Raw genomic sequence first — 26,779 nt, 5'->3', positions numbered from 1 at the left:
GTGGAAGCTCTAATTAGTAGCTTAACTCCAAATACAAAGCAAGCATTTTCAGACTAGACACTGGAAAAGTGTAGCCTGCTCTTTTCAACAGCGGGAAGAAGTAATTAAAATGAACCTTCACTTAAGACTGTGATAAAGAAGGCCATCCAAGTAATAGAAGATTCACTCTGAAACAAATGTGATACATAATACTTTTTTAATCAAAAGCTAAGACACTAATCAGTCATTATCTCTGTTATTGTTCTAAAGCTTTCATTGTTAGTGGAGACGTTAGCCACAACTTTGCATATTATTATTATTATTATTAACAACAATAATACAAATAATAACATAAAAAGGTTACACTATTTAAGGTGTCATTGTTACAGTGTAATTATATATTTAAGTACTGAGTAATATTAAGCAACTACATGTACTTACTATAGGGTTAGGGTAGGATTAGGATTTGGTTGAGGGTTAGTTGCATGTAATTATGCATAATTTACTGTTATTACTATGGTAAGTACATGTAACATATGTAACAAGAAGAATAAAGTGCTACCCATAAAAATGATAATAATAGTTGTTAGATCTGTCACTCCGGTCTGTTTATTCTTGGTTGGGTGACAGAGCTCTGACAAATCTTTCTTTCTTGTCATTGTGAGCGTGCTGTTCCGATCACTCGGACCGTACGCTCTTCTGTCCACGTGAGTTGTTTTGCGTGCGGAGCATGGTGTGCGGATCCCGGCACTTCAGTCTAGTTTGGTTTTGGTTCTGTGTCGGGGTTTGGACACTCATTCTCTGTGCGCTCTGTCTTCTTGTGCGAGCATGCGGTTTGGAGATCGCTCAGGCTGTACGCTCTTCTGCCCATGTGTGAAGTTGTGTTCTTTGTAGCATGCGGCTTGTGTTTTTCATTGACTGCGTGCTTTCATGTTGTCATCCCAGCAAACAATAGCCGTCATTTCACCATTTAGGTTAACTATAGACCCCGATATAGTCTGGCTATGAGTAACCCACTTCTAGACAAAATAACCTTGAATTTGGTTACGTGTCGTTTTTGCCAAAATAACTTGCCAGATGTATGATATTCCATCATGTAAGCAAAGTAAACAGTGATTACAAGGTGTTCACTAATTTGATTTCTTTGTTATCTAATTGATGACTAGTCTATTTTTGGGCTATGGTTTAGACTTTTTCAAATTTGTAGAATTTTCACTGACAGCCCAATTTTGTCTTGTTTTAGCCTAGACGTCTGGGCTGTGTTTGGACACGTTTTGTGCAAACACAGTGCTTCTCATTAGCTGTTCTCATTAGCTGTGTGTTTTTTTTGTTTGTTTTTAAGCACATGGCTTGTGGTTGTGTTCACTGGCTTGTCATGTTTGTTTCTTTGTGTCATGTGCTCTCCTGTCTATTGTCTCCACCCCAGCCATCTTATTATCTGATTATTGGTTCAGTTGCCCCTCCTGTCTCCCTCTTTACCTGTCTTGTTTGATCCCTATTTATTCTCCTTGTGCTTGCAGTCCTGTGCCAAATTGTCGTTGAATGTACCTCTTGTGTCCTGCTTTGCCTGATCCTGTTTGCCTTGTCCAGTTGCCAGTCATATTTTCCACCATGGGGGAGTTTTTGTTTGTTTTTGTTTTTATTTTTGAAATAAATAAAAGCCAATCTCTGCATCACTGAGTCCTCACCTCATCCCTTAACCCACACCTGACACTTAGAGTAACAAGGGGTCAGCACGACTGCTTTTGGATAACAGCTCAATAAATAAAAAGTTAATATTGAGTAACATCTTAGACAATATAGCCAATTACTTTATTTTTTCTCTTTTATCATAATTTTTCCCCCAAACTACACCACAGCAGGGCTCTTTGAATGAATCGGTTGAGTGAATAATTCAATGATTAATTTGTGCCAACAGTAAATGATTCAGTGTTATTAAAAGATAATTTCAGAGAATGATTCAATGACTCTCATTAAAACTCACTCATCACTTCTTTCATTCCTGAAAGAGTAATCGAGCGCATTTACTGTACATGCACATTCTTAACCCGAATAGGCTTAATAAGCGGACAATGCACGCGTTAACCCATTTTCCTTTATCAGCGTTAAGGTCATAAACAGTTTAAGCATAAACAGATAGACAGCAAGATTTTTGATTAGATTTCACCCATCATGTAAACACATTAACCTGTGTTCTGTGGGCTAACTGAAGTTGTGCATGTGTGATATGTGAAAGGAAAGCATCCTTACAGTGGATTTAACCGTAGGATACTTGCATTGCCGGGTTATTGGTTTGGATGTAAACATGAACAGCGGGTTATTTGAATAAGCAGATTTTTGGGAATTATCAGTGTTTTGTTGCACATGTAAACATGCTCATTTGTATGAATCTTAACTCATTGTCTGGTATAACTATTGTAACCTCTAAAAAAGTCACTGAAAAATCACCTGCATTAGCCAGACTGATATTATGTCATTTTAATTTTTATTAATACATTTTAATTTTAATAAATACATTTTAATCTAGAGAGCACAATTAAGCTGCAATGCTGCTGCGGACCCCCTATAATCACGGACTGACAAATCCTGCTCTAACATAAAGGCAATGAGGTGCCAAACATCTACAGTACTTGATAGACACCAATACAGAGTCTACACTGTATTCTCTCTAAACTGATTGTTCTGTGCAGTTCCAAGATTGCTTTTCCTTGGATCAGATTATGCTGCTGGGAGAAGAAGCAGTGTACTGGTTCACTTGCACAACAGTAGCGAAATGTGTTTGCTGTGCTTGAAATGAACAAATATTTACCGTGTGATGTACGACGTCGACAGCAATGCTAATTTTCCAAACAAGCAGGCTCTGACTAGTGCTGGCAACTGCAGTCCACAGACATTCAAATTATAATAAAAATATGTTATTATCCTAATATTTAGTTCTCTAAGCAATAATTACAGCTTTAACAGTGGTCAAAGATGATCAGTGCAAGTAATGATATAATTTCCCTCAGCCTTTCACAAGTAGACTATGCCAAGTCAAAAAATTCTAGACTAAATTCCATCCAATGAGCCAGCCAGTTGTTTTTTTCTTCAATAGAGTTAATGATGTGTTTATATACAGTACTACCACCGATTCAAATAGTCCTTAAATAGGGATTTACTTAGAAATCGTAATTCATAATTTACTCACTAATGTCATCCCAAACCTGTAGGACTTCTTTGGAACAGAAATTATAATATTTTGAAGAATGTTTCAAATGTCTTTGTACAAAACAGCACTGGACATCACTGATTTTAATGTGTGGGCAAAAAATAAATAAATAAATATCTTCTTTGGTAATCTACAGTACAGAAGAAAGTACAGGTTTGGAACAAGATGACAAAATTTTGATATTTTAGTGATCTATCCTTTTAAAGATCAGGCAGTATATTATCTCTACGACGAATGTTCAGCATAACATGGTAAGTTTTACTTCAAAATATTCCAGTGCTCTCAAAACACTCGGAATTGAGGCAATACTCAATATGCCCGGGCCAAGGGACCACATGGCCTGCCAAATTCTCTACAGTGGACCCCGTGAAGCTAGCCACTCTGCGGGAGATCAGTAGGACACACTTAGAAGACCTTTTTAAAAGGAATAAAAATTGAGATAGAGGGAAGAAACCATATCCACCATGTACTTATATGGTGTATGTACATGGTACATGTACGTATATAACTAAATAAAACCTTCATGAGCAAATATGAGTTGGAAAGCCAATAACAGACAAATTAACAGCCATGGAAACAAATTAATCTTGTGTGTACAGTATGTTAAGTGTGTGTGTGTGTGTGTGTGTGTGTGTTTTAAGGACAGTGAGTTAATTAGAGACAGAAATGACTAACTATATCTGACTTTAACAGTTAGGCCTCTTCTAATTAACATCAGACAGTGACATTTATATATTTTTTCTTTCTGAGGAGCACTCTTTATAGGTTATTTCCAACTTTATTTTTTTCTTATGAACAAAACCATATCTATAATTGAATTTTCCAAAGTAACTTTTCCATTTTACTGCCTTTAACGCCCTGAACACTGAAATATTTAAAACCTCCTTTAAGCACCAGCTACCATGATAATTTAGTGTGAGACTAATCACAAGATTAATCAATTTTGGGTAAAAAACAAATTAATCAAATCAGCATATGCCCTTTGGCAATGCATTCAAAGCCCCCTGCAAGGTCTGGATAATGTCAAGCTACATCAATTTTGAGGATTTAAAGAAAAAAAAAAAGGAAAAACCTCATTTGGTTGGAAACTTTAATCAGCTGCAGTTCAATAAAGAGGCTCAGTGGAATCCATTATCAATAAACCATCCTTATATTTGACAAATCACAAGATGTACCATACTTCTCACAAGGCTAAATGAAATCAATAGGTGCTAAAATTCACTACAGAAATTAGGAATCTCAACAGGATATCTGAAGAAATATACAACTAAAAAGTAAGGATGTAGGTCTCGACACAAGTGTTTTAGAGCCTTATTTAACTTGCAAAGTCTCAAACTGTATCCACATAATGACTTTTGTAAACGACATTGAAAGCACAAAGGCTACTTAAAAGTCTGCAACCACAGGCACTGAACAGGCATGTTGCTGTAATTTACTGTAATTATCCAGTCAACCTAAAGACACCCAAGACATCATAGATCAGTAATTGTCCTTGTGGTTTTCTAAAGAGTTTTTTTTTGTTGTTGTTGTTGTAAAGTTTAGTTAAACTTTAACTAGAGTGAAACCAGTGTTTTCGAGCAAGTCCATATAATGTCTGAGAAAAAACCCACATTTAAATATCATTATATTTGACAATTCATTGTGAAATATAGCATGAAGAAATAATATAAAAGAAAATACACATGGTTCAACTTTAATTTGGTGATATTTTTAGTCAATAGCATCCAAAGAGAAAGAAGTGACCCTTTGCTCAGCTCTGCCTACCTTGGTTACTGTTGCTCTCAGAAAAACTTCATTGAACATCCCATTATCATAGGAATCAACTAGAAATGTTCATGAACGGTGCAGTTTTCAAACTGCATAAAGTGGTAAAAATGTAAACAATATTGTGACAATACAGTTTTTTTGACAGTTAATCACACTAATGTTTCTACAACACATGCACTGTGTTAAATACAGAATTAACTCTTTAGTTACTTTCTGCTCTATTTTGACCTGAACCAATACATAAATCAATTGTAACAAATGTAGGTGTTCTTAATGATGTTATGCCTGTTCACTTGGAATTGAGGGGGTGACAGATCCACAGAATTAACTTCTCAAGATTTATTGAAAAATGTGTAAAATTTCCATAAAATTCACTTTCTAAACACCATGGACTTTCAAAGCCTTATATTAAAAAGTTAAAGCGCATGTATGATAAAATAAAGGAAGGCAACAGTTGGTAACAATTTAAGAGCGAATGATCAATTGTATAGCACATTAGGGAGGCTGCTCAAGGATTGGTTTAAAACGGTCTGTTTTTAAATTTTATTTAGGAACTAATGCATTTTAATGTCACATTCTTCAGCTATTCTTCTTTGAAACTTAGATTGAAAATGTCATCTCCTACCTGACATCCACTGCGTCCTCCATGACAGTCATATCTGTCTTACACTTGGCAGAAGGGTTGATGGCCAGCTCAGCGGGAGGAATGACAAAGCTTTTGCTAAGTGGCAGCCACATGCCTTCTCCAAGAGTATATGTGAATCTGAAACACAAAAGGCACAGTGAATATTTCGACCTGTACTTCTATATTGTGAGACAAGACAAAAAATAAATAAAAAATAGGCATTTGGATTACATAGTTTTACAATTCTTTTTCTTTTCTTTTTTTATTTAAAGAAAAATAAAGAAAATGTGCTTTTCTCGTGGGGATTAAATTGACATTCTGGGTAGGAATCTAAAAATAGTGGTGTCCAGGGTAATAACGAACAACGAAACATTTTCAGACTGAAAAAAGAGACAGGTTATTGTTTATATTTAGTGAATGATTTCTGCCAAGAAAAAAATAAATAATCCATACATCCCCATAAGAGACTCCCACGTGTAAAGTATGTAAAGACATTTATTCACTTGGTTTATTGTATCCGCCTCTGCACAGTTGTGCAGGGGTTTAACAAATAATGTGTTCTTACTGGTCCATCTAAAGGTTTTTATAGGTTATATTCTTAAGTTGACCGAAAAAAAAAAAAAAATAGCTTCCTAACTCCCGCAAATAACAGCATTTCCAGTTTGACCCTCACTCTAGAACAGTAGCACATTTTAAAACTTGAGTCATTACTGGAATGCTTATCTGACCTTGAAAACCCCCCTTGTTTTACTGCTGAGAAACGTCCAGGCAGATAAGATCAAATCGTGGGCGGATATTCATAGAGGACTACAAAAAAAACAACAACTGAGCATTGTAAAATAATGCCCAGAACAGAAGGTCCAAAGAGTTTGTAGGAGTAATTGAAAACTGGCACATCTACAAGCTAGCTCTCTTTTACTTCACTTCAATTCACTTTGAAGTCCTGAGGTTTCAACTTAGTGTCATAACATTCAATCAATACATGCAGTTCTGTCCAGAACTGACTTGCATACAATAGAAAAAGTGTCTAAGACACGAGCATGAACATGCTTTTTTTCTCTCTGAAAACGTGCATTCAAAATAGCCAGGATGTGCTTGAATGATTCATTGATTCATTCACTCGCTGATTCATTCCTTCATTCATTTGCTTTTCCCCTGTAAAATCAACTGTCTTTGATGAACCTAATGTACCCCATGCACCTCAGGAAGTCTGTACATATATGAGCTAAACAATCACCTCAGTAATTATATTTGCATAAGATGCATTATGCCAGCAAAATACTGTATGATTAACAAAATTGGAAACTCTTTTAGTTTTCCAGTATTATGCATGTGTAGATGTTTTACACCTACACTGTAAGAATAAAATGGCATTTTATTAAACATACAGGGGTTTTGAGTCACACATAGCCAAATAAGAATTGTGAATCACTTTGAATCAGATAAAAACACTTGTTAGACTGACAATAATCAACCTAATGTTGTCCAAACTGCTAACCGTTTTATAATTAATAATGTTGCTGATTTGCTAAGGGTTTGCCAGCTCCCAGCACATATTGCGGCATGCATTAATTATGTGGTTACTCTTATAGGAATATTGTTTTACTCTGTGCTGGCTTTATTTATGCAGGTGCTGTTGTTGTTGTTCATATACATACTATTTAGAAGTTTAGGATGGATAAGATGTTTCTGAAAGACGTCTCTGATGCTCACTAAGGATGCATGTATTTGATCAAAAATACAGAAAAACAGTAATAAGGTGAAATACTGTAAAAATATAAAAATACTGTTTACTATTTTAATACATTTTTTAAATGTAATGTACAGTATTACAGTGATAGCAAATCTGAATTTTCAGCATCCATTACTGTGTCACATGATTCTTCAGAAATCATTCTAATATGCTGAACCTTATTATTAACATTGTGCTGTTTACATTTTTGCTGTGCTACATTTAAGATACATTGTTCAAGAGTTCAAGAGAATAGCATTTCTTGTTTACATTTGTCTTTAAATATTTTATCAAATTTAAATGTCTTCATGGTTACTTTTGATCAATTTCTACCTTGCTGAAATCAGGTAAATATTTCTTTCAAAAAAGTATCAAACAAGAATAATACTAAGTAAACAGACCATGAATTAACTTCTAAAAAAAGAAAAGCAACTATAATCCTCAGATTACCCTCCTCTTGTGTACTATGAATGGAACTGTCCGACTACTGCTGTTTAAAACGGTGCAATAAATAGTTTTTCTTGATTACAGTTCAGTCTATTAAACTTGCATCTTTTCCTATGTTTGAATAAATAAGCTGCCAGCAGGCTAATTTATTTATTTACCTAGGTTCAAATGCAGGTTCTTCAATTATAGCAATCTGCACTCTCACTGTGCATACAGAGCTGTACTAGCATCTGCAAACTGATGATAAAAGTAGTTGAAGGAATCTCATTATCTGTTTTCTCTAGTGAGACTGGGGATCTCCATATTCCCCTATAATTTATTAATACAGAAGCTGGGGAAAGCAAAATATAAACAATCAATTAATCAACTGACTTATTTCATTTACATTTAAAACATCACAGACATCAATGCACCAACAGAATATTCTTAGTTGAAATCATAACCTAAAGGGGACCTATTATGGACCGGGTTTTTTTTTTTTTTTTACAAAAAATGTATATAAGTCTCAGGTGTCCCCAGAATGTGTCAGAATATGGCCCTTTTTTACAATTTTTTATATATATATATATATATATATAAGTCTTAGGTGTCCCCAGAATGTGCCTGTGAAGTTTCAGCTCAAAATACCCCACAGATTATTTACTATACCAGTGGTTCCCAATCCTGGTCCTGGGGACCCACAGCTCTGCACAGTTTGTATGTCTCCCTCATTTAACACACCTGATTCAGATCATCATCTCGTTAGGAAAGAGCTCTATGAACTGAACTGGGTGTGTCAGATAAAGGAGACATATAAAATGTGCAGAGCTGTGGGTCCCCAGGACCAGGATTGGGAACCACTGTACTATACCATTGTGAAAATGGCCATTTTGAGTGTAAGGAAAAACATGCTTTTTTTTCGTGTATGTGTCTTTAAATGCAAATGACCTGCTGCTCCCCACCTCACTTTCCAGAAGAGAGTGGAGCCTTTACAGCTCGTGCTTTGGATACTCTGTCAAAAACTAATTACTAACGTGATATTGCAGTTTCATCATCATGAATGTTTATTATCTGCATGCGTTTTGAAGCCATAACAGCAAGCAAAACAATCACGTGTATATTAGATCTTTGTATTAAAGTGAAAGCAGTGTAATATACAGTGCCTACTGCTATATATGCTTTTAATATGAATCAAACAACAAAAGAAAAACAGAAAATCACTCACTGTTCTTGATTGAATAACTTACCTCTTACTTTCTTACTTGAATGCTGCTGTTAAATGCTCTGGTGAGGAGATAAATATGGCGGACTGTATACAGTTCATTAAAGTCGGGGTCTATGCTAATAGAGTCTGTCAGCAGTCGTGGACGTCACATTACATAGAAACAAAATCACCCCCTAAACCCTCAATCACTATTCCCTACATTAGTCCATTAATACAGTTCACTTGAAGGAGTGAATGAAAACGAGTTAGAGAATTCGGACAGCCGTTGAGTGTACATTGGCTGTACACTCGTTATTGCGGTGCAATGTGGGATAGAATGAGTGCACTTAATAACGTCCACTATGGTTTCGGGCACCACTACAAATGGCTGTCCCCTCAAAAAATGTCCTTTTTGAGGGTATAGGGGAGTCGATTTCAGATTCAGCCCATGTGTCATGTTTTGTTTGGTTTATTGTCTTGTCAGGTGACTGTCAGTTCTGTCTTCTCATTGGTTCATTGTGTTGATTACTTTCAGGTGTGTCTTGTTATTTCATTAGTCCTTAGTTGCATCCGAAATCGCATACTGAAGTGATTCTTAAGTGTGCATACAATGGACACTTTACTATCTCATGAGGCCCCAGGAGAGGGTTTGAAAAATAGGCTCTTTTGAGATGAGCAAAATTTGCACAGAACCGATCACCGCTGATCACCGCAAAATGCATGCCGGTTAGAAATGTGTCAGAGTGGCCGTGTTGGATTCCGCAGTCAGGCGCAGTTGCTCTCCCCCGACTGCTGATCAAAAGGACAGTGGGAAACGACTTGCACTGTATTAAGACACAGCTTAATGTTTATTGGTTTAGACAACAGTGATGTATTGTTATCTTTGAAAAAGTTTGATTTTGAAACTGTGATATCATGTTTTAATGTGTAAATTATGTGTGAATATTCCCAAACCCTCGGACAGTAGTATCTTTCTGTAGGATATGTCCTATGTGATTGTTGTCATATTTATAAAAAAAAAAATCTAAAATATGTCTATATTAAACAATATTTTGTCTTGTTCAACATAATTATTTTCATATAAAAGCAACAGAACTTAAATTACATCCAGTTTATTGGCAACACAACGCATGTAAATGCATGAGTGTAAATCCCTCAATATCCTCATTTGATGGTGTCTGATCCACTACGAAAAGAGAGAACTGTCCGTCTTGTCTGCTCTTTTTTCACTCCTCCCCTCTCTGCAGCCACCTGCTCTCGCCTATATTTCAAGCGAGGCAAGGCGTGGCACATCTCAAACAAGCCTAATGGCACTGACACGGTGCAACTAACGCTAGATTGTCCAGATTATATTCATAATACACACATTCATCCTATATAGAACTTACGTTTTTGGTGGTCATTAAGTATTTACTTATTCAAAACAAGTACCTACTCAAGAGAGAATGCTATTTTGCATGCAGCCCTTGTAAATATATTGCCCTATAGCCCTCATGTTTCCATTGTGCCTTTTCTAGTTTTTTTTCTATGTAACCTGCTTTCGGTGAGTTTCTATTCCTGGTTCATGTTCAAATCTGTTTAAGTCAAGTCATTGTCTGGTTTTGTTTATTTTGTATTTGTTTGACACTTTTGTATTAAAACTGCATGGGCTCATCCTCGACTAGCCTTCAGTGAACTACTTTACAACTGCGGTCTTTAAATTGGTGACTTCAATAACATCAGATTTTCAACAATTTTCTAAATGGTTTAAAAACCTGTTAACCTTTGCCAGTACGCCGGCGCACTGAAACGTTTTATTTTTTTTTAGATCAGATTTAATGTTATATCTTGACATACTATACATCATTAAAAAGATATAAGACTCAAGTTTCAGTATTTGACCACTATTGTATTCTGAGAAACTTGCAGTGACAGTTATTTCTTAATTTGTGTCAGGAGTTATGAAATGAAAAAATGAGTCGATACCTTTAATATGAATTATGACCGTCAGCCGCTCCCATTCAGAAAAAAAATCCTGTGCTGTCATCATGACAGCGCTTGACAAAACAACGTCCCTCAGGGCTTTTAGCTAAAAAAATTTGATTTACCTGTGTCCTTCAAGCCATGCCAGGTATTTTCATAATAATAGATTATATTTATAATGTAATGCTAATCTATATAGACTTTATTATCGTGCAGAATACTATAAAATAATAGATTTTCTGTCTGATTTTTTTATCTGAAGCCAAATTAGATCACAGAAGATTATTTAAAACACTCGACTTGCGTTATAAAGTAAGTTTGGAGCACAAACATGGTTTTAATCTCATAAATGGTCGTGTATTGATGGTGTGCTAAGCTAACATGCTAGCTAGCTCTAGGTGCACCTGCCACCTAGCTGTTATTCTTTTATGATTTTTTTCTAAATAGGAATGCTTACTGAAATGTTTCTTTATTTAAGAAGGGCATTTGATACAGTTTCAAATGTGAAACTGGCTTATCCACCTGGCGCGCTATTGGCGGGTTTAATTCAATCCAATTCCAGAGCCGTTACGGCTCTGTCCAATTCCTTTTAACCTCTCGACGATGCTCAATGGCTTCTTTTTAGCAAATAAATCGCCCGAGTGGGTGTACAGTAAATACCACTAACTTTCATGTTGTTGTTTTTGCACAACCTGCAAAAATCGCTTGATTCCATTGCTGCTTCTGCAAACCTCTGATCAACACGTTTGGTTACACATTTCCTGCCTGGAGTTTTCGCGTCGCTCTGCAAAGTACATAACCCGGATCGTTGGTCTGATTGGTTGAAGGACTATCCAATTGCGTACAGAGTCATTTGAACTATGCCCGTTGATCACGCCTCTTGTGCAGTAGAAAATACATAGCAGACTCCCCAGACCAATGTTCAATCTTAAAAGATTGAGCTTGGTCTGGTGATAGCCAGACTAAAGAGGACTGCCAATTGTGGGGGAAATGCAAAGACAAATATGCATTTAATGTATAGTTTAAATTCTGCACAACTGGAAAATGCAATTGCGCTTGAATTCTGACCACTTTATGCTGCAATACACAGCAAGCTTGTTTTGCAGTTGCACTCATCCGTCTGGATTTCTCCACATGAATCTATCTCATCACACCTGGGGTGGTGCGCGTGCCTCATCAACTGTAACCACAAACTCATTTCTGTCAATATATCATCCATCATCAGCTACTGTTTACATTAAATCCAATTAAGCCTTGTTCATTTCATGTGCACAGCGTTTTAAATGGAAAAAGATCTGTTAAAGTAAAAGTTTCTTGTTGAATTTGAGACTGAAAACGGACTGATATTTTAGTGCAATCCATACTCATAGATGTTTCATAATTCCATGACATCACAAAAAGGTATGTCCGCACACCACAGATTTGCTGAAAACCCACTCAAGTGTTTTGTAATATACAGATTCAGGAAACAAAGGACAAAACGTGAAGCTTGACACATTTGGATATTGTCGCCTGCTACTGAGAAGCGGCTAAAATTGAGTTTTGCAGAAAACTGACTTGTAAATGGATTATTGAACAAAATCGTGAGAACGGGATAAAACTCCCGCCTTGCAGGTGGAAGTTAAAAGGGAAAAACACATCTATCAAAAAACGTCAGGGTACCTTTTAAACTATCTCAGCACTCTGGCTCAATGACATACAAAGACACAACCTCAGAACAGGACGGAAAAGAAATAACCATAAAATGCAGTTCTGTTAAAAGCAGCAGTATCCGACATTATCGTGTGGATATTGAAGTTTACATTGGATGTTTACTGACACGTAAAGCATGATTTGAGTGTGAAAGGCTCTTTCTAACTTTGAATGGTTTGCAGATTGGAAAGTAAATTAGATTACAGACTGATTTGAAGTGTTTATAAAACTCCAGATTAAAAAATACTGAGGTTTAGTTGCACCATAACAACACATCTTTTCTCCATCTCTCACTCTTGTACTGCCACTTTCAAAGTAGAGGAAATATCAGTCACATCATTTCGGAGTCTGATATTGAAAGCTAGATATATAAATGAATAAGTGAAGCATTCGAAATTGATTATGGCCTTTCCTATTCATTCATGGCACAAATCAATGATGTATGAGGAAAGGCTTTGTGAAATTGAAAATAAATCTTTCATTCAAGTCGTCTCACACATTCACGTCTGTGCAGGTTTGTTTGGAAATAAAACATTTAATTGTCCCAATGAAATGTATTTGTTTGGATCCCCAAAGCAAAGGGATATGAGATTTTACACTTTTGGGGGTATAACACAGATTCCAATTACAAGATGCCCTCCCGGTGTTGTTTTCAAATGTGAAAGAACACCGATTCATAAAATTTGTAAATAAATTGCTTACGATTTGTGCAAACGAATTAGGGTTGAACAATCAAAGGACTTTGCAATGTCAAGGATGAGATCTATGAATAATTCAGCAAATGAAGGAGATTATGCATGGCAACTGAAGGTAACCATATGTCGCTACAATTGGATTAGCACTGTTAAATATTCCAAGACATACACCTCACAGACTGAAACATCTCAAGTGCATAAAGCAATGAACTTATTAGTCCTGAGTCTCCAGTAGCCAGAAGTAAACATTGTCAAAATTCATGCCTTTTTATATGGATAACATTTGTATTTGTAGGCAAATGCACTCGGTGGCACCGTATTAAAAGTAATTACGTCAATTTTCCATTTTCAAGTTTTTATTTGAACTGTGAAAGGAGCTCTTTGAAGCTGAATAAAGAAATGTCAGCTTAGCCAAAATGACAAAATAAGTATAGTGCATTTCACAAGTTACTCCGTCTCAACAGAAACCTATTACATACTTGTCAGCACCTTTTTTTTCAAAGCTCATTTTCAGCAGACATATATAATGGAATGTACAGTATACATTTTGCTATATAAGGTAGAACCAAAAAGTATTTGGACATTTAAGATAAACTTAAGGATGTATGAATTGAACTGCATTACAATTGGCACCTGCAAATAATACTAGACCTTTTATCAGAACTAACTTAATTTTTCTAAACTTTATTATTTTTATTATTATTAAATTACTTTTAACCAACTAGTTATGTTTTATGTACACTCTTATGTACACAAGTTCTATATAGGGCCTAAAAGGTTTCTGTCAGTTGCTTCACATATATAGCCTTTTAGGGGTTCACATCATGGGATAGTTTTATGGATTTAGTTTTAATTAATTAAGTTTGTTTTAATTTATTTTCACATCCTGGCTTTATTAAAATTTTATGACTTAAGCAATTTGTAAACATACTTTATCACTTGAAAAAAAGGTGAAATAACCCGTTAAACAGTATGCAAAACATTTAAGACATTTCTCCTTATTTATAATTTTTTTGCCGTAAAGGCAACCATTTAGCCGTAAAACCATAGAGACATCTTCCAAATATTTTTTTAGACTTTTATTCATTTCGAACTGGGTCACAAACTTTATAGTACAAATAAAAAATTAACAATTTTTTTCTCACCTAAAAATGCGATCAGATGGCTGCTCTCCCATCACCAAGTCAAAGCCACGTTGGAAAATTGTGTATGGCCATGGGCTGCAAAACAGAAAGGGCAAAAACAAAATGAATAATTAATGCTTAAAATAATAATAATAAAAAAAACTGTATGCTACACCATAGACTCTTCATTCATTGTTAAACAGTGCCCTTCTTCACTAATTCGAATGACCTTTAAAATTGCAAGACTTTGTGATGAAAATATTCCTTTGTGGGAATATTCCCCCACATCAAACCAATTATGTTCCTGATATGAACATCACAGAATTGCTTCCAGCAGATACAATGCAAAAACTGCGACCAACAGCAGCCACTCAGTCAGTCCCGTATATACGTGAGCGTGACTTCGAGCGTGTATTTATCCAGTTCTCTATGTGAATTGATGGAGATTAATGCAGAGAGGCAGCTGTGGGGACATGGGCTGTCGCTGCAGTATAAGAGAAGAGACAAGGAGCTGATGCCTCTCTAAGTAAGCTGTTACTCACAGCAAAAGAGCACTCACAGCCTGGTTAGACCACTTCACACCACATATCACCTACTGCTGTTTAAACATCAACATTTGCCCTGCAGCATTCATAATTCATAAGAGTTCCAAAAGCAGGAACGTTCAGAGAACCCATTACCACAGGAAGGTGCAAAAATTAATAAAAAAATAAAAAATAAATAAAAATAAAAATAAAAATAATGCTGAACACTAAAGTCAGTTTCTTTATAACTTGTACATTTTTTGTCTGTGCCACAAAGTAAGTTATCACATGGATTTGCAGAAAAACAGTTTCAGAAATATCTTGGCACTTTGAAACTTTTGAAAAGCATTTGGCATCGGACTTTCTTTTTCCTCCACTAAGTGTTAGAGTCAATTAAAAACTGTTCACACCTTCACAGCATCGCACAAAGGGAACAAGCACATCCAATGCTATTCCACTCCCCTAAGGCAATCTTAATGATTGTTCCAATTTGATTTCTAATTATCGGATCCATCTCGCCCCACTGTCATCACTCCCATCTTCCTCCCAATTAAAATGCCAAGGCTTTCCTCACCTCCAAGTCTTAATCAAACTGCTCCAGAGCGACAGCCTCAAACCCAGATGAGCATGTGAAACTCTCCTCAGGGAGGGTCTAATTAACTTTAAACATCTTAAATACAAGTCTTTCCGGGATTAGAAACTTGTGCTCCAAACATTTAAGTGCTTTCATTATTTCTGGACTGTTAAGAAGCAAAACACTCTCATATTTTATGCCATTCTCTCGCATTTGTGCTTCATTCATCTATCTGTTGACTTGTGCTTGCTGACATTGTTACCTCAGATCAAAGATAGCATCAGTTCAGATGCAGTTAATCTTATATTCAGTCCTCTGCTAAAATATCTGAGGGCAACAACAGAAGTTTGGAAACTAAAAAGAAGGACAGCAGAATTTAAAAAACAATTAGATTCACTTTGGTCATTTTAAAAGCAGTTTTTGGACGAGGCACGCAAGTGACGAATTACATCATTTCTTACACGTGTAACGCAATTTAAAACTGCACAATACATACATCTCATTGGTATACTGAAATGCAAATCACTGTCACACAAATCTAAAATGACCCAGAGCTTCACTGCACTAATCCCTTTTCCAATTCCAGAGGAAGAACATCATGCAAAAAAAAGCTAATTAATTCAAGCCAATGTAATTTCCCAACAGTGCATAACACCTGGCTGGCTATCAGCACTGGAGACATTTTTACTACAGATAAGAAGCACAACCAACTTCGAGGTGGCAGATACCTGATTGTAGTAGCGCTGTTGTACTGTATATCAGAGTCGACACAAGATGCTTATGGTACTCACCCCTGATTTGGGCCCCATTCGTTGCGAATACATAGATGCTTGTGAACAGGGTCCTTCATGTAGCCATCGAAACAGATACATTCTCCTGAAAGCAGACAATTAGTATATTTAAACCCTCATTATCAATAAGATAAAATAAAATAAAAGTATAATAAAATTATGCTGAGCCCTAATTGTTACAGTATGTGTCCTGTACAGTATGTACAGTAGTTAGGATGGTACCAGCTTTCTGCCAAAATACTATTGTTAATACTGTACTGTAAAATAAAATCATCGTAAATTACAATGGGACTTCCTTAAAACACTGTAAAATAACTGGATGTGTTCATCTGAGCTGTTTTTAATGTGTTTTTAAATGTAAACATGCACTAGATGGACATCTCACTTTTTCTGTGTTAAGTGAAGAAAGATATAAATTCTGATTAGATTTTAGATTAAATTCTGGTGCCTGGAGACGCTTTCTATTATGATCTATCTAGCTTTTTAAATGCAAGAACACCTTTATTAACCTTTCCCATTTTCATTTTGTATGACAATGGTGTATTTTATTACATTAACGATTACTGTAGCAACCACAGGTTTTTTTTTTTTTGGGGGGGGGGGGGGGGGGGGGGCACTACGATGGTTACCATTGAACATTTTTGTGAGGGAGTTTTAATGAAGCACATCCATAGAAAAATAATCCATAGCACATCCATAGAAAGACATTACTGTTAACTAAATCTTCACATAAAGAGCATGGCAAATCAAATACTTTAAAAACTTGTTTTGTATTTTGTCTAGAGATGCACCGATTGATCGGCTGGTGACCGGAATTGGCCGATTTTCACGTGATCGGCCGTAACCGGCAACCGGCCGGTCAGTCTGACAAATGCCGATTTTATGCCGGTTAAATGCACTCGGGCGCCGCATGATTAACATCGCGCAACATCAGCATCACACGTGCACACGGAGCACATGTAGAAAACCTCGTGAATTACGTCCGTTCAGACCGCAAGCGGGTATTTTTTTTCGCCGTGCATGTTAATCATTGAGTGCACAACATTCACAACGGAAGCAGGAGCAGCGCGTGAGCGTCAAGCAGGTGCGTCGCGAGCAGTGAAGCGCGTGTTTCGGCGCCGAGTCTATTTGCTGCACTGCTCACGCTCAATTAAAGGGAAAGCACACTTTTGATGAAAAATAGCCTAAATAGGGTTTCACAAAAAAGTGCCCAAAATGCACAGAATTTGCCTGTTTTAACAAGAACTGGAGTAGGCTATGTTAGAAAAGAAAACAAAGACTAATATTTATAGAAAATGTACCCATTTAAACTTGCTTTATTATTCAGTTTGTACAAGTGATTGCAAAAGGCCTGTGTGTGTGTGTGTGTGGTTTGAGAAATATCTTTATACTGCAAGGCTATATTTATTTTATTTTTTATTTATATATTATTTTATTACCATTCCCTGTTTTCATACAGACGTTTCGTTTGCTAAATACATATATAGGCTATATAAAATTATTGGATATTGAATGTGAAAAGGAAATGGTTCTTCCACAACACTGCACTTTAGATGTGTGTGAACTATGCAAATTGTAAAATGTTCTATTACACAAATTATATAAAATAAATATTTGTGTGTGCTGTAAAGTGGTTAGAAAAAATTAAATCGGAATCGGCTAAAATCGGTATCGGCAGGTCAAACTTAATGAAAAATCGGAAATCGGAATCGGCCCAGAAAATTGTAATCGGTGCATCTCTAATTTTGTCATGTCTTTCAACCATATCTAGTGCGTTAAATGTACTAGAAATAACAGAAAATAATAAATAATAAATCATTTATCATACTAGTGTCCAGTACAGTACAGTTTGTGTGTGATAAACCTCTGAAATGAGTGAAGTTCCTTCTCTGGGTGTGTTTGTTTTTCTTTTTGTCCAATTTGTCTTCCAGTTCAGTTTGATATTAAAGGCATATGGAACACAAGTTACCGTACACTAACTAACTAAATAAGTCACATCAAGTTCACACACATTTGAAAAATTTTGCAATGCATAAATATAATATTTACAAAAATAACAAGTACTATATCATCTTCTCTTTAGATCATTAGTCAACAAATTGCTAGTAAATACTGCAAATAAATCGATTGTCAGACCCAGTAATGCAACTTTCATTTAACTGAGCTGAGTGGTTGCTAAAAATTGCTGACTCACAGATCATTTCGTGTTTCAAACCATTTCAAGGTCATTTAGATACTGATGGTAAACACAAGCAGTAAGTCATTTACTTTGTTTTATTTCCTTTCCACCAGGTTAACCCATTCAGGCTAATGTGTGAAGCAGCTATGAACAGATTTTACCCCACTACGGAGTCACATGACTTTGCCTGTACTTTGGCATTACACCCCTCGCATTCGCACAACGACCCAATCTGTAGTCTAATCGCCTCTCTGTGTGACTGATATTAATTCATCCCCTTCAGGGTCAAGAGAAAATGACCTAATTGTCATGCTTACATCAATTGGTGATTCTCCAGACATGCAATGCTGTAAATGGGTGCTCTTAGTTTTGTGTGTGTTGAAGCATCTGCATGCACAGCAGATTCCATGTGTCAGCCCTCCTCAGTAGGGCTCATGGTTCAGACAGGTCTAATCACTCTGAGTTCAACTGATCAGTCTTGTCAGGGCAAACCGCAGGCATGTCGCTCATGATTTGGGTTCATGGGACTGACGAGGCTACACCCTGCGCAGGAACGCGCGCCCCATGTGAGAAAAAACGTGTGAGGAGACTGATGCAAATACAGAGGGGGCACAGAGGAAGAATGGCATTTACAAACATGGAAACAAATGTGTTACGAGTGCGAAGACAATGTGTGGAAAAGGCTAAAGAAAACATTTGATATCTTCTGACTTTTTTTGCAAAGCAGTAGTCATCAATATGCTGATAATGCCAGTGATTATGTGCCCAGAGATTTGCTAATGGAATACAAGTGACCTTAAATTCTGCATTATGCAGACTAATATTGGATTTCCAACCCTGATGCTCTGACTAAGAAACAACTTTTTTTTGAAGGGCAATTGTATGTAGTATAAGATACAAGTTGGAAAGAAAGCTAAACTATTTAAAAGGCAATCTTCAAAACTAAATCATACATTAATTGTGATATAGATCAATATAGTTTACTGCATTAGCAGTTTACTTCTCTCTTATTAAACATTTAATACAAACTACTGTTCAAAAGTTTGGGGTCAGTATGGTTTCAAATAAATGCTGTTCTTTTGAACTTTCAATTCATCGAATAATCCTAAGAGATTTTTAAGAGGCAAATTATTGATAATGATAAGACATGTTTCTTGAGCACCAACTCAGCCAATTAGAATGGTTTCTAAAGTATCATGTGACACTGAAGAACGGAGCAATGGCATATAATAAACTTTAAATTACTCTACTAAATGTGTATTTGTCCGTTTGAAACAACCAAAAAAGAAAAGAAAAAAGAAAGAAAAAAGTACAGCTCAGCAAAAAAAGTAATTTCTCATTATGGGTCATAAACACTAAATTTGATATATTGCTGATCATAGGCACAATTTGGCAGGGCCAAGAATAATGTCAAGCACTGCACTATGCTATTTGCATAGTTAACTGTTTTAGCTTTGCCAAAGTAATTTGTAAAACTGAAATTAACTGTGTACCATAGGTAATAATAGTATTTTTATCAATTCAAATGAGATGCAGGGAGCCTTTATGCCTCTGGGTGGTAAATGACAATTTTGCCAGGAAACATGTACCCAGTGGCTCTGTGATTGACTGATCATTATTGATATCCAGCAGGCACTCAGCCAGTGCTGTATGCATAAGAAATACATACCTTTTTAATTTATCTCTTCACAGAATATATGCAGAAGCAGTTTTTTTCTGGATATTTTTTCTGTTTTTTTTTTTTAAATTGGATATTTGGGGTGACTATCTGTAGGGAATCTTTGCAAATGTAACTAATCAGGACCCCAGCAGGAAGTAAACAAAACATTTATCAAGCTTTTAAGCTGTTACAATTAAATTTATAATGTGTATGTGGAAGTATTTCCATTGTTTGTTTATTTAGTCCTGCCATGTGACATATCTACATAAAAGAAAAAAATCTTCAGCTTTGAAGCATAAAATAAGTTTTAATTAATTGTATTGACGAAGCATAAGGGAATCAAACTGTTAGAAACAATGTGTCAAAATTGCTTAATAATTTGAAAATGTACTGCAGAGTGCAACAAAAGTGTCCTGCAGTGTGACATGCTGTATCCAGCTTAACTGTTTTCCGGATGTTTCTAGTTGTATTATAATTAATTATTGTGCGTGTCATTTTCAAAACCTCAAATGAATTAAGAGACTAGTGAACTCAAAAGTTGAAGCTACAAATGGTGAACTTAAAATAAATTGTCACCAGCTTCTAAAACTACATTCACTAAAAAAAAAATAAAAAAAAATTTTAACCTAAAACTAGGCATATAATATATAACAGCATCTATATATTTTCAAAAATGAATATATAAAATAACTATACATTTTCAAAATTAAACTAGATGTACCGCATGGCGGTACAAAATATGACCGCCGCTCAGGCCTGCACTGGCTTTCCACAAAAATAAATGACGTGGAGCAATTTGGCTGTATTGCGTGTTTATGTATATACCTAAAAAAAGTAGTAGTATGTGCATGTCTGTCTGTGTGTGTGTGTATGTATGTGTGTTTGTGAATGTGTGTGTCTGTGTGTGTGTGTGTCTGTGCGTGTATGTATGCGTGCGTACATGTGTGTGCGCGTGTGTGTTTGTGTGTGTGTGTCTGTGCATGTGGATTTGTATGTGTGTGTATGGGTGTGTGTCTGTGCGTGTGGATGTCAGTGTGTGTGCATGCTTGCGTTTGTTTGTATTCCTGCATGTGTGTGTGTGACAGTTAGGGTTGCCAACTTCAGAAAAGGAAAATGCGGGACAATCGTGGTTATTTATAGGAAAATGAGGGACACTCAAAATATTTGTACTGTATCACACAGTGTACGTCATTTCAGTGTCTGCAGTTAAGTTTGTGTTTAAAAGGTTATCAGACATAAACACATTTGTATTGCTTAACCTATTTATGTATTTAATTCTAAAAATAATTTTAATGTCATACATGAAAAAAGTCACATTACAAACAAACCATAGTTCAAAATAACAGCATTTATCTAAAATAGAAAGCTTTTTTAACATTATACACTAGGCTTACAGTTCAAAAGTTTGGGGTTAGTAAGATTATTTTTTGGGAAAAAAAATAAAGAAAGTAATTGCCTACTTTTATTCAGCAAGGATGCATTACATTAATCAAAAGTGACAGTTAAGATAATGTTACAAAAGCTTTCTATGTACTTTCTAAAAGCTTTAAAACATTAATAATAATCAGAAATGTTTTTTGAGCATATTATTCCCTCAGGTAGATTACATGTTTTCTTGCGTGGCTGGATGTTAGACTCATGAACAATAATCACGATAATAATAGCGCGAGACGAGTCCGGCTTGAAGCGGAAGTGATCAGACGGCAGAGGATGTTCGCAAATCAAACAATGATTTGTCTCAAAACAGTGATTAAAAAAAGCTGTGATTGGATGATGACAGGTGTCGGTGATCATTCTCAAGTGTCGTGGTCAGCACTGCTGCTGTTGCTGTTGTATCAGTCAGTGGTTTATCAGCTTCTCAAAAAACGGGACACGGGAGGTCACGCACGGGACAAATAAATTAGGCCCAAAATACGGGACGTCCCGCCTAATTCGGGACAGTTGGCAACCTCAGTGACAGTATCATCCTAAACCAGCAACCCTTCGCTCAACACCACCATCTACAGGCCGATGAGTGTACAGTCACTAAATGTGCACATAAATTAATTTATTTTATACCCCCCCATGGATGAAATTCTACGAAACTTAGCATACCCCCAGAGGATGTCAAGTTAATCATACACATGAAATATGGTGCAGTTCTGAACATCTCAACTGAAGATAGGGGCGATTAAAGCAGAATAATATTGCATTTTCATTTTTTATGGGAGGGGCGCAAATCACAAATGAGTGATTATGGGCTAGGTTGATGTGGGCCCTTAAGACCAACATACCATAAAAATTTCTTCATCCTCAGTGCCACAGTTCAGGTAGTTATTTAGGAAAAACTGCATTTTTTGGGTTTGGGGGGGCCCAGCGCGGGGGGGGGGGGGGGGGGGGGGGGGTTATGGGGAGTGGCCCCCGGGGACCAAACGAAAGTTTTCCGTAAAAGTCTAGTGGGGTTACATGCCCACCAAATTTCATGTTCCCCGGTGTTTCGGTGTCCCTGGTATCGTTGACGAAAAATTCACGGGGGGCCCAGCGCAGGGGGGGAGTGGCCCCCGGGGACCAAACGAAATTTTTCCGTAAAAGTCTAGTGGGGCTACATGCCCACCAAATTTCATGTTCCCCGGTGTTTCGGTGTCCCTGGTATCATTGACGAAAAATTCAGTAGATGACGGGAAAAAAAAAGAAAAAAAACTTTGACAATCCCTATATGACCGCTTTCGCTAGCTATGCTAGCGGCGGTCATAATAATGGGCTTTTATATTATCATTATACTAAAAGCAAAAGATGTGATTGAGGTTTCCGAAAAATATTTTGTTTACATTAACTTGACAGCATATATTATGTTTCTATTCACTATTAGAACAATGCATGTATAATCCTGAAGAGAAACAATTTCAATTCAATTTAAATGTAATTTTATAGCACTTGTTAAAATAAAAAATAATAATAAACCCATTAACGTCCATGTTCAGCAACACTTATGCATTTCAGCATGTTAAAAACAAACCAAATCTAACAACTTGTGAAAAGGCAAACAAGGCGTAATGATTGCTCTATACAAAATACTGCTGATTTCTCCATTTATTTAGTTTATTTATATTTGTGTATGTGCATGTGTGTAAAAAATCACTACTATTGAATTTAGACAGAGTAGTCACTCTGTGTAGAATTACCTATTAATGAAGTTTTTAAGTCCAAAGTAATTCCTTTCCGCGACCACAGAGAGAGTCTGTAGGGGATCTATCATTCAGTCAAATTAATGAAACAAAAGTGCAAGGATCAGGAAGCCTGAGACACAACATCACATGTTCTTGTTTAATAAATGTCCTCTGAAGCCTGCTGGGAATGAGGGAGGTGAACAGGGACTAAGAGAGGCCTGTTATCAGTCCGATTCTCATCTCAGCTTTTACACATCCTCTGTGCCTCTGATTTACAATCTTTTTTAAAGCGCACACAGCCCCAGTTATTGTCGCTCTCCATCCCCACTTTCATCAGTATCTCCCTCTCCTGTTTGATTGAGACAGTCTTACGGTTTACACACACTGAGCCTTTCATTAAGAATGCATCATACAAAAAAAGCACAATGCAATTATTGAACCTTGGCAGTACCAAGGCCTCATCCTTTAGATTTCATTTGTGAGAAAACCAAGACAGGTTCCCAAAGGTCCAACTTTGATTCATTTATCTTTGGAAGATTCTCTTTTCAAAGCCCAATGGAGCTCCTCTTTTGAATTATGGATGCAAACGGGCGGAACTTGTCAACAAATGATAACAATGTTGGATTGATTCCAGCTGCAGATGATCGGAAAAAAGCCTGTAAAGCGAATGTATTACCATTCATTTGGATGTACCTGGGTGCCTGTTAACTGTTTTGCCTGACAGGAAAAAATATAAAACTGAATTGATCAATCTCGGCTTACAAACTTGCAATCTTTGGTAGCAAAATGCAGATAAAGAGCGTTCAAATTTATTATGCAAACAAAATCTTCTGCCCACTGCCTGAGATTATTCATCAACACTGTACTGTCAAGTTTTATAGTTATGTAGTGTGTACTGATTTATTTATTTTTTTTCTTTAACAATAAAACAATTGAAATAAAGGAACTGGAATAAGATGCTAATCTAATGCCAAGAACCTCCAAATCTAAAGTCCTAAAGTATCCAAAAATATAAAAGCAGCTATTAAAAATAATAATAATAATAGTCTTTTTTTATGTCACCACTGTATTAAAACCAAAAGGCATGATTAAAATGTCTGGAAAATTTTACTTTAACTTTAATGTATACAAATTTGAGAGCATCTTGTTTTTCTACCTATTAGGATAATGTTGCTTGTATAAAGAGAAACACTTTTTTTCTTCTTTTTTTTTCTAATTTATTTGTATAGAACTGTTTACAAAAAATATTGTTCTATATAGCAAATAATACCTTACAAAACCCCAGTGGACAGGTAAAAGGATACACCAAAAATATAGACCATTCATGGATGATATTTTTGTTCTTACAAAAGTATATCTAAAAGTATATCTTTCTCATAAAAAACTATGACTGTCAATAGGGTAAAATAATTACAATTAATCAAATTAATTAAATTCAAAATTTATAATATGCAATCTGTTAAAGTTGTGTTAAAAGTGTAAATCTGTTTTAAATAACTCTGTTTTAAATACACCTGAAATTGAGAAAGTGAAAATAAGTGAAAATAAATTAAAACGGGTACCTGTTCTGTTTATTTGGCATATTATAAGTAAACTGTTGAGATCTTAGATGGTCAAAGTGCTCACATACAACAACCCAATATTCCTGAATCTAATCAAGTATCGTCTAGAATAGTAATGCTTCTCTGGCTTAGAATATCCTAAAGGCATTCCATTTGATCTGTGCTTTGCCTAATTTACGGCCCAGCCATGAATTTAAAAAAGAAAAAGAAAAAAGAAAAAGAAATAATAATTCAAATCCAGGTCACTGAAGCTGTATAAGCCCAAGTCTTACATTACAAAGATTCATTGTAAAGCATTACTGTCCTCACAGCTCTCACTCAATTAAGCTTTCATTACTTAATACTGTTCACTCAAGAGAGACACCTTCAGAGAAATCTGCAAATGAAACGACAGATGAATCAGAGCTAAGCCTCTCTCCTGTCCCTCCTGCTCTTTAAAGGAAGCTGCGTTACAACTGCAGTTCATTGAGCACATTGATTTTACACAGCGGAGGGGAAGGGCATTCGTTCACTAGGGCGGAGTGGTGGAGCGAGACATTATTTTATGATTAATTAGTTGAAAATGCAGACTAATCAAGGCAAGGCAAAAAAAAAAAAATGCTTTTCACTTTTTCAGATTTTTTTTTAGAGTTCCCAGAGTGCAGTTTGAAGGGACAGTTCAGCTAAAAAAATAATACATTTCATATCGTTTTAAACCTGTATGACTTTCTTCTGTGAAAGACACAATAAGATATTTTAATACATATATATATATATATATATATATATATATATATATTTAAGATTTATTTTTTGGCATTTTTCCCTTTATTCAGATATACAGTAAGAGTTGGAGAGAGGACAGTAAGTGAAGTGGAAGAAAAAGGGGAACGGGATTGAGAAAGAACCACGTGCCGGGATTCAAACTTGGGTCATCCCAAAGCACAATTGCGCTGTACGTCTGAGAACTATCTATCTTCTAACGATTCTAATCGATTCCCACATTTTAACACATTTTGTTAACGTGATGTTGTCAGAACAAAGAAGCCGGGAGTCAATTGTGAGAGCAGAGCAGCACACGGACAGTTTACAAAGCGCACAGGCTTGCAACAGGAAAATAGCCTTAAATAATGTACAGTTACTGGCACGCATCAAGCTTTTTTTGTGATCTTACCGCCTCTTATGTGTACAGGTACTTTTTACACACGAGAAGCGCATTTAACATGGATGCACAAGCGGTTACCGTTGAAGCCAACAGTATCTGCTTGTTAAAGCGAATCAACATATCCTCTATCTGAGGCTAAATCACTAAATATTAAGAATGCAACAGCGTGTATTATATTTACTATATTTATTATATAACTCCAAATGTTTAAAAGTTTAAAATCAAATCTATGCATTTATCGAATCGAGAATTGTGACCCCAAGAACCGTAGGATTCCAAAAGAGTCCCACCCCTAGTATCTAAAACAACACTGGACTCATTGACTTTCATTGTATGAACAAAATAGATTTTTTTTTTTTTTATTTATTTAACTGAGACATTTAGCAAAAAAAAAAAAAACTTCTTTTGTGGTCCACAAAAAAAGTTTAGAACGACATGAAGGTGAACTATCCCCCTCGGAATGTGTCTCCCTGTTGGTGTCAGTTTCTAGATGAGCCGTGTGAAGTAAGGAATCGTGTCAGGGCGGTGTTGTACCTGAATCTGGGTCACATTGGTGCTCACAGGGATCCAAGAGACGGCGGCCACACAGATCATTGACCCAGAGGCCACTTGCATTCTGCTGGTAGTACAACAGCACCTGGGCTGGGTTCAGCCAATCAGAAGCATCCAGCTGGCTGCCCTGAAGCAGAACAAATCTGGAGCCTGGAAGACAGGATATCAGTCAAGAGTTACATCGAGTAAATTAGTGAACTCTATTAGTGAGCTTTGAAATTATGTACCAAAGT

The 26,779-nt window shown here is 36.1% G+C and overlaps 1 protein-coding gene across 6 annotated transcripts in view; it reads right to left on the bottom strand.

Annotated features, from left to right (window-relative positions):
• astn1 (astrotactin 1) overlaps nucleotides 1-26,779 on the bottom strand; it is a 234,735-nt gene that overhangs the window by 126,692 nt on the left and 81,264 nt on the right. For all 6 annotated transcript variants that reach the window (XM_079877707.1, XM_079877709.1, XM_079877711.1 and 3 more), the window contains 4 exons: nucleotides 26,529-26,696; nucleotides 16,304-16,388; nucleotides 14,436-14,510; nucleotides 5,580-5,717 (listed from right to left, as the gene is read on the bottom strand). In XM_079877707.1, coding sequence (XP_079733833.1) covers nucleotides 5,580-5,717; nucleotides 14,436-14,510; nucleotides 16,304-16,388; nucleotides 26,529-26,696 — 466 coding nt within the window. The remainder of the gene's footprint in view (nucleotides 1-5,579; nucleotides 5,718-14,435; nucleotides 14,511-16,303; nucleotides 16,389-26,528; nucleotides 26,697-26,779) is intronic.

The sequence above is a fragment of the Squalius cephalus genome, assembly GCF_949319135.1.
Source record: "Squalius cephalus genome assembly, chromosome: 7".
NCBI classification, from domain to species: domain Eukaryota; kingdom Metazoa; phylum Chordata; class Actinopteri; order Cypriniformes; family Leuciscidae; genus Squalius; species Squalius cephalus.
Note: the sequence above shows the minus strand (reverse complement) of the source record. Positions and strands in the feature narration are given on the sequence as shown.